This window comes from Bacillus rossius, chromosome 1, assembly GCF_032445375.1.
Source record: "Bacillus rossius redtenbacheri isolate Brsri chromosome 1, Brsri_v3, whole genome shotgun sequence".
Taxonomy (NCBI): domain Eukaryota; kingdom Metazoa; phylum Arthropoda; class Insecta; order Phasmatodea; family Bacillidae; genus Bacillus; species Bacillus rossius.
Genome location: NC_086330.1, coordinates 371,206,989 through 371,217,076, shown reverse-complemented (window position 1 = coordinate 371,217,076; position 10,088 = coordinate 371,206,989). Strand labels below are relative to the sequence as shown.

At 34.7% G+C, this 10,088-nt stretch overlaps 1 protein-coding gene across 1 annotated transcript in view; it reads right to left on the bottom strand.

Moving 5' to 3' along the window:
• The window catches only part of LOC134528458 (forkhead box protein K1), a 57,288-nt gene that overhangs the window by 15,215 nt on the left and 31,985 nt on the right, over positions 1-10,088 (bottom strand). The window contains exon 9 of the mRNA XM_063362082.1: positions 4,775-4,892. Coding sequence (XP_063218152.1) covers positions 4,775-4,892 — 118 coding nt within the window. The remainder of the gene's footprint in view (positions 1-4,774; positions 4,893-10,088) is intronic.

Genomic DNA, 10,088 nt, shown 5'->3' with positions numbered 1-10,088 from the left:
AACCCTTCTCTGGAGAATTCCCAAGGGAGTGGCTCGGTATATTTCCTTACCAGGGAAACGAGTAAAATCCATGAAGATATTGGTATGTCGCATACTCCAAATTTAATCCCTAGAATGTGGCTCAAAGAAGAGTTGTCAAATCAGTATAAAATATTGATATTCAAAACATAAACATAAAAAAGAAAACCTATCCAAACAAAATTAATTTGGTGCAATTTAAGTACGTATGTAACTATAAAAAAAATCATTATCATAAAGGCACGGAATCCATAATGGAATTATTATTCGCCATTTGCACATTAAGATTTGTATAGAACTTTCGGGTTGTGCATACTGACTGCAACTGCTACCATTTCGGAATGGTCAAAAAATCTTGGTTAAGAATCAATTGTTGTTTAATTCAAGATATCCTTGCACTTATAGCGCTAACTGGTTAAAACTGATGCCTGCATATGGTGTATGCGTATGCACATATTCAAATATTGATAGCAGGCAGTTTGCCAATTGCAAGTAACGCACACACTCCATCTCGTGCCGAGTAAACTACATTTGATAACCAGCAACCGTTCTTTCATGGTTAGTGTTTACTACAACGACCATAGTTATCGAGATGCTACGATAGTTCCGTCTTGCATTCGGGTTGTGATTTTTCTTGTTAATTTCAAATACGAATATCAAATTATAATAGTGAGAATGAGAAATAGAATACCATTAAAAATATTTTTCACATCATGTAACAACTTCTGGAAAATTAGACAAATAATACTAAAGTAAAAGGTTGGTGAAGTTAAGTCAGCTACAGTATATATGGAAGATAATGTTAAAAATATTTATATTATGATTTCAGTTCATAGTCACTATATTTTACAGAACCTGCTACTCTATATATTGATTCAGAACATTTTCCCGAACAGCAAAATCCAATGAAATTCAATGCAATAAATTTTAACATAAAATGTGAATTTATTTTTTTTAAAATACTGTACTCCCAAATTAGTGATTAAATGAGCTCATATTTACATATTCACACCCTAGTTATCACGAGTTTTCATTGTTAACAGCCCAGGTTAATTGTATTTTAGTTCATCAATAATATAAACATAAATTTGCTCATTTCACCTGGAATCTTAAATCATTATTTATATATTTTTTAAAAAACATTTTTGAGCCACAACATCTGTTTGTCATAAGATACATACAGCAAGTAAGCTGTTACTATATCACAAGGTGTTAGAATGGTTCATACATCATTGAAATTATGGTATTCACTTATTTTAATGGCCATCACAATGAAGTGTCATTGTTTTTTCTGCTGTGTTGTAGGCCATGGTTGTAGACAATTTTTTTCCCACTTTTGGTGCGTTTGACGAAATAAATACAAATTATATTTTGTTTTCAAGTTTAAAATTTCATATATGCTGTGTTTTGAATCGTTTACGTGATTTTTTTGTTTGTATTCAGCAAGACAATAGTAGCAGTAGTAAAAAATAAACTTTTTGAATACTTGTTGGATGTTTAAAACATTGCTTATTATTAGAGACACAGAAATTTTGTGAATCGCGATATCGCGAAATAACACCGTAATTTACCTTAATTCGTGACAAAACACCAAAATCGCACAGCATCGAGAAATAAAACTGATATTAATATTTTGAGTATTTTGTGCGAAGATAATAATTGGATTCTGGCTAATGAATTAGACCACCCATGCAAGACATCGCGAAAAACAAGTAAACACGACGTTGACGGCACATCGCCATTTTTCTAAGTTCCAACATGGCCGCTTTGTAGTAATGAAAGTAAATAATGACTTACAGTATTCCCGTCACGTAATCATGAAAATTTGAAACAAAAGCAGTAACTGCAATCATAAACAAATTAAAAAGAGAAAAACGTACTTGAACATACCCCGAACAATGGGTTTCGATAAATACTCGCGCTAAGTAAATTCGCGTCACGCGAGTTCGGCTATACTAGCCGGCTGGTTGTTATTTTCGTTCAAAACGTGGGGAAGGAACTTGTGTGGATCAGGTAGAAAACATTCGGCTATAAACGAAAGATATAAGAACAATGCTATCCTGAAATGCTGTGACATGGTTTTTGGAGTAGATAATCACAGCGACAGACCGAAAGGATGCGCTCCCGCCCTTGCCGTCAGCGATATTTATTTTGACAGCTCAAGCAATTATCTTTTCCATGTCCTTTCACAGCGTAAAAAATAAAAAAAAAATAAAAAAACCCCGTTGGAATGCACATGGAAAAGTAGCTATGCAGTAAAATAAATATATTTACGGCCCTGCTAAATTTTTATATTCAATAAAATTCGAGGAAATAGTGATTTTTCAGCAGAAACTGCCGTGTGACTAATAAACATATTGTATCATAATAACTTAAACTTATGAAGTATTTATTAACGGCGAAGGACAGTCGTATAAGCCCATAAAAATATTTATTTTACAGAGAATGGACTATATAGCCTGGCTTTTGACGCACGCGGTGTGAGAGGGGAGGAGGATGCTGACAGTTTCTCACGCAGAAGGTTGAAATAAGGGAGAGAATGTGTTGAAATGTTAGTTGGAAAAAAAAAAAAAGGGGGGGGGGGGGGTGTTTTTACATGGTTTGTGGCTCTGGGAGGGATGAGCCTTGAAGAATTAGCAGGGGATGGGAGAGGTAAGCGTCGCGTCACGTCACGTATGACGTCAAGCCGCCGCTACCGCCAGCCTGGCCGGAAGAGTTTCTTACGCTCTCGCAGAAGCTACCACAGTGGCTTTTCGTGCTGGCGGGTAAGATAACATTACAGCTGAGACGGCTTTTCGTGCGATAGTGGACACGCCGAGCTCGGCTAGACACTGCCGCGTGGACAGTCTAGAGGGGTGGTATCTATTTTTAGCCGTCTTTTGTATGCCTGCCTGCTTACAATACAGCTCTTGCCAAGATAAACGTGAACTCATAGCACCCAACAAAGTGTAACAGACTTGTTTTTCAGCGGATTTTACTCAAATTTTCGACTTTCTCTGCTCAAATTTTTCACGGTTTCTCAAAAAACGGTCGTATAAACGGAATGGACGCATCAGAGAAGGGTCACATTGGCGGGATTTTACTGTATTATTGAAGGTTCGACAGTCCTGAAACGAGTAGTTTCAGAACAGTTACGAGATGCACACACACAGACTGTTGATCTGTGTCAAATTCTTTGTTCACTTAAAGCAGAATATCCTGAATTTGCAACATTTGCTTTAAAATAACTATGGTTGCCTCCAACCAATGTTGATTCAGAGAGGTCTTTTTCTACATATGCTTGCATAGTTAGCGACAGAAGAAGAAATCTCAAACCAGAAAATGCTGAAGTCTATACAATGGTGTCTTTCAACTAAACATTGTTATTTTAGATTGAAATATTGCTTTCCAATTGGGACATATGAAACTGTATTTACTATTAATTAACAATTACAAAGACATACGCTTAATATTAAGCAATGCCCTGCAGTTGTAAACCAGCCTATTAAAGTTTTTTTTTTTTTTTAATCTAGGTGACATGTAAAGTGAAATGCTCAAATACGTGTAGTTTATTTGTACAGGAATCTTACTTATTTATGTTTATTAGTAAAATTCCATATGTATAGTTAATACATTCTTTTAAAATTTGTGATGTCGTTTGAATATGTAGTTCATAAAACCATTCTCAAAAGTTAAACATGAAAAACCAAAACAGCGAAATAAAACCGAAATTTGATTTTTTCAAAACGAAATTTAGGGAAAAATAAAACCACTTTTACGGGACTCTACTTATTGTTCACGTTACTGATTATGAAGTCCACTAAAACATGAATTATTAGTTAGTTTGAATTATTAGTATTTCAAGTTGAATAGAATACGAATAATTAATTTTTTTGTAATCGAAATTTTGAATATATGCACAGGCCTAGTCTTAACAGTTTCACTGCATTATGAGAATATCATCTCAGTCTCTGGCCTAACCTGCCATTTACTATGAGATTCTATTACAAGCACTAAAAAGAATAGGAATTATGAAACATGAATGTTGTCATGTTGACTTCTCAGCTGTAGTGGTTGACACTTGCCCAATCACTGCTAGTCTTTAACTCAATAATAACTAACCCATAGTCATAGTTAAAGAACATTCATAAAAATGAAATGAAAACCAAAATTTGTACCCATAGACTGTATCTATCACTACTGAGGCAGGCATGCGTATTGGTAATTGCGTCACTGGCTCATCACACACCAGCTCTGATGCCGCGATAGTAGTTGAATGTCGCTGGATATAATTGATCTAGTGGCGTGAGTTTCGATGTATGTGTTTCTTTCTTTGTTACACAAACAACACCATTTAAATTGAATTGATCTTTTTTTAGCAAATAAAATAAAAATTTCACAGAAAACAATTTTTCCCACAGAAAACATGCCTTTTTTTAAGAATGCGCCCTGATTTTGTACAAACATGATATCCTCCTCCTTTCTCTATTTATAACTTACAATCATAAATTCAATAAAGAATATTTTTAGTGTGTTTTTTTTCAACAATAATATTCTAAACTTACAAAAACCAAAAATTTTTCTATTCACTCATTTGCAAAAAAAAAAAAAAATTATTGCTATTTGTGAACTGTCGATCATGGAACGCTCAAATGGGCTTTAATAAACCTACAAATCAAATCTGATTGAATATTTCAAATTTTTTGCTATTTAACAAGTAATAAATTAAAACGTGCGAGTAAGTATCGGAAAGCAGACGAGAGCGCAGCGAGCGTACCTGTAGTTGTACGCGGCCTGCACGATGACGGGCGCGGGGGTGAAGGTCGTGGGCGACAGGGAGCGCTCCTCCTTCACGCTCACCAGCGCCGCCGTGTTGCCCGGCACCAGGTACTTCTCTGCAACACGCGCAACGCCCGGGCCGTGAGTCTCACGCTCCGAGCGCCGGTGCCCTCAACGCCTCTCCCCTCCAGGCAAACCCCTCCCAAGGGAGCGGCTCCGTCACTTTTCTTACCAGGGAAACTAGTTAAATCCACGAAAATCTTGGTATGTCGTATACTCCAAGTTTAATCCCTAAAATGTGGCTCAAAGAAGATTTGTCAGTTTAGTATAAAATGTTGATATTCAAAACATAAACACAAAAAAGAAAACCTACCCAAACAATATTCATTTGGTGCAATTTAAGTACGTAACTATAAAAAAAAATCATTATCATTAAGGCACGGAATCAATAATGGAATTATTATTTGCCATTTGCATATTAAGATTTGTATAGAATTTCAATTCCATGGTTGTGCATACTGACTGCAACTGCTACCATTACGGAATGGTCGGAAAATCTTGGTTAAGAGGCCGTGTCAGTAAATGTTTATTTCCAATATTCTGCTCTAGAAGTTCTCTCTTTTAACAGTGAGATTTAGTGGCTTTTTCAACCGAAGGAACTGTAGCCGCAGCGCGTGATAAAGCTACTATACCCTTATCACAGGATTAGTGGGAAGGTTGACAGCTCGAGTTTACTCGACGAAAAATGTATCTGGTTCCTCGACAATCTGAGAGGATGACAATCTGACTGGCGGCTCACTAGGAAATTGCGGATGCAGGGATTCAGAATCAAGAAACCTCACTTATACAACTATGATATGAGTCGAATCTAAAAATTTTAATACTTTAAACGTATCGGAATACAATTAATCTTCAAACATGTGGTAATTATTCTTTATCTGGATGTAATAGTCCGTGATAAATAATGTTAGTTGACATTAAAAAGTATACGAAATTCATCATGTAACGTTTTAAAAGGATAATAACATAAATGCATATGCTTAGATATTGCATATGCATCACACACAATCTAAATACAATCTCACTTAAGTCAGACTACCTAATTTTTTACAATGCACCATCATACAGTTTAACAGAGGTAGGTGAACCTCTTATCGACGTTGTTTCAAAGAATTTAAATTTACAAATATTATACTATTTATCTTAATACGATATGTAGCCTACCTTTATGAATACGAACTTACAAAAAAATTATTGAATTTATCACATTACACTTTAACATTACACAAGACTAAAACACTAACAAAACTTAATTTTATACATTGCTGTAGCATATTAGAAGACGAAATAACTCACAAGACTAACATTAAGAGGGCTGCATTACAAATTTACTTTACAGAGAAGAAAATATCCTTTCAAGATATTTCATTACCTCATTCATTACATAATACTGCCGTTGATGTGATCGTAGATATAAAGTATTTAAAAAATATATTCCATTATGTTCATGTAAATATTTTGAAAACGTTATTGCTTAAAGATGCTCATTATTTAAATAATAACGAATCTTTTACTTTTATGTACTGAACAAACAAAATACTTATAAGTTAATAAGAATAAGCTTAGTTGAGTAACATCTTCAATTTGTATTGAATTCAATGTACATATCGAAAATCATGTACAATGAATGCAACAGATTGAATTCAATAAATATTTGATCTTGTGAAACGGCCATAATATTGATGTAGATTAGGGACCGGAAAAATTCGCGGTTTCGACGGCCTTCAGGATAGACTGCACATTCCCCTGTACACTCGGGCAAATAACGGCAGTTCATTTGCTGCTGACTTGTTAGTCGTCTCAGCTTGTTTGTCTGTGATTCGATCCTTCTTTGGTTGGTGTTTTATAATTGGTTGAGATTCGTCCAGATGAACAGTAAGCCAATAGCAAAATCATCTAAAAGGTATATGTATTTGACTTCTAGCCTATCGCCGAATGAATCCGCGAATTTTTCCGGTCTCTATTAATTTAGATGCTCACATGCATCGTGAGAGTCTGTATAAAGCCTATTACAATTCTATAAGTATACATTAAAATGCTTTTAAAATATACATGTGTAATATAATTAAAACTTGTTTAAGTAAGATCATCACAAAAAAAATGAAAATCCTTCAACAGTAGGTGATGTTTTATAAGATTTTAACAAAACACACTTACAATAAGAGAATACTAATCATACCACATAATTCAACACAAAATATACATTCCAGTAGGCGCTACGTAAAAACAACTTCTATTTTTATGCTGATAACTCTGCATTGTTTTATATATATCATTATTTCTAACTTTTAATATTCTCTACACATTAACTGAAATTACTTATTTACAGAGTCTTGGCTAATGTTGGTCTGTACCACATACAGTTCGTACGATATCTCTACGCAAAACACATACAGTTCATTATTAGTAATATCAATTATATTTCATGAACATAATGAAATTAGTATAGGCCCTAGGTTGTTCACTGTTAATTGAGTACTTCTGAAGTATTTTCATTGTGAGTTAACATACATACCAAATGCCATTCTTCCAGTAAAGTTACAAAGAAGACAACAAGATAATATAAATATGTATGTAGTACCATATTTTAAACCCCTATTAAATGAATAATAACTCAATCTCTATTCTGGACTATTAAGTAATAATTTTTATTAATGTTATTTATAACTTAAATAAAATGACAACTAACAAATTAGTAAAAAAATATAATTACGTGCGATATAGTGTGACATTTGTACTTGGACGGCAAACGAATATAATAAAATGTCTATGACAATGTTAACTTTACTCATTATTATGGAAAGAAACAAAATGGGCAGATAAGCATATTCTACGCTGACATTTAAAAATGCTCAATTTAAAATGAACATTCCAAGAAAATTTATTTTATATCACCACAAAAAATCAAACTGCGGCATCATTTTCCCGATGACAAACAAAAAAGTTGTATGGTCGCGAATAATACATTCGTATGGCGTCACATCAGCGGAATATTCCCTTGGCATAAATGTGTGAATTCTGTGGCACTAATGGAGAAGTAAACCTTCGCTCGAACACAAAAACAAATGAACGAACAGCTTTTTTTTTTTTTGATAAGATGTGTAATCGGAGACCCCTGGGGTGGTTGAAGAGTGTCAGGTCGGTCGCCAGACCAGATAGTAAAAGCTCAGGGGCTGAGGATAGAAAAGGCATATCTCCAAATTATTAAGTATAAATGTTGTCATGTAATAGTTAAAGACTTGATTACACCCAGGTTTATAAACCCATCATGATCATGAAGACACTGATCGGAAGGTAATATGCAATACATTTCAATGGCGTTTTCAGTTTTTGCTAAATAATTATAAATATAAGCAAAATTTCAATGTATCTGGACAAATCAAAATATTGATAATATTATTTTCATCACAGAAATAATATATGATATGATAAATAAATTTGAAAAAAGCGGTTATGTTAAATGTATTGTATACTTTCAGTAGGCAAAATTTCCGGCCCCTACCTCTTATAGACTTTGAGAAAAACTGCCTTTTAAAATAACATTGATATAGATAGGAGCGCAAATTTGTGACACGGCCTCTTAAGAATCAATTGTGGTTTAATTCAAGATATCCTTGCACTTATAGCGCTAATCGATAGTAACTTTTTTTTTGCGGAATGTTATACAAATATTACGCGTCCGTTATTTATACGACTCAAAAGATTTTAATGATTAATCTTGAGCAAAAGCTTTTATTTTTCCGTAGTTTGTGTAAAACGATGGTGCGTTTTATGTTTCACACTTGAAATTTTGGTGCATTGTAGACGTTATAACTGTTATAAGGAAGATAAATTTACATGCTGCCATTCAACGGAGTGGGAGAAATGAATTTATTATGAGAAAAATTTAGAATGCGTGAATTTCTTGGATGAATTTGCGTGAATTTCTTCCTGCACGTCAAACCCTATCAACAAAAAATACTAACAATTTCTACTTTTAATTATTTTATACCAACATAATAAAGTTCTAAATAAAAATCATTTGTTCTAGTAGTAACTCAGAAAACTTTCTTAGAAATCACTGTCCACACAATGTGTTCAGGAACTTTCAGCCTGCTAATAATTTGAAAACAAAATAATAATTACAGCCCATATTTTGTATCATAAGAAATGGGAACTTGGGCAAGACAGGTCACTACACCTGCTGGTGTCTCGAGAAGACACGCCTCACGGGACGGAGTCGGAACACAACAAGGAGGGGTCGGTGGAGGTATTTAAGGCTAAAGGCTGAGGAAAAACCCTGTCAGTTTACTCTGCTGAAACCACAATTACAATCTCCGCAGTCAAGCGGAGTCTTCGGTCACCAATTGATGACACTGCGACGTGACTACTTCTGGTCGAGATGACAGCAGCATGCGAGGAGGGAGAGGCAAAGCAGAAAGGACAAGGATCAACACCTAGTGCTCTGCCCCACCACGGCTGGCACGCCCCACATTGTAGCTCGCAACCGACAGTCCAGCAAGTGGCCTCACGTCACACTTAATGGCTAAGATTCTAGGACTGTTGTGATACCTCCGTTTCAGATACCAATTCCAGATACCTCGATACAACTACTATACCCTGATACCACCACTGAAACCTGATACGTTAATCAACATTTACAATCACTTGCTACTCTAAAATAATAAATAGGTAATTTCAAAATAATTTTTAATAAATTTGTTCGAAAATGAATTTTTTTTCTCCAAATATCATTCAAAGCAAGTTAACTGAATTTGTGCACCACTAAGTTATATGAGGCATGTTCAGAAGGTTTATGTATTGTGTGTGACCATAACAGACTATGTTTTTTTTTCCAGGTTGGCAACTTAAGTGGTAGAGGGCGATCTCCTGACCAGAGCGAGCATCGCAGGAACACAGTAGTACGTGAACTCACGTTGTAGCGTCCAGTTGCGTGAAAGATGTCGGTAAGAAATCCTGCCAAATGTGAGCCATGTGCATCGATCCACTTCCTACTTGGGGAACAAATAACACCTACCAAATTTTTTTTTTTTGCGAATCCAAATGGTTTGCGCCGAAGGTGTTATAAATCAAATACATGTTTTTAAGTGGTGTAGAACTATGACCAAGCCAACAATAAAAATATTAAAAAGAAAGGGGGTTGTCTGTAAAGTCGGTTTACGGACAATAATGTTACGTGATAACGTCATAAGAAAACATTGATGAAAAATTGCATACTTTTTAATTTTCAAATATTATTTACAGTTATTGCA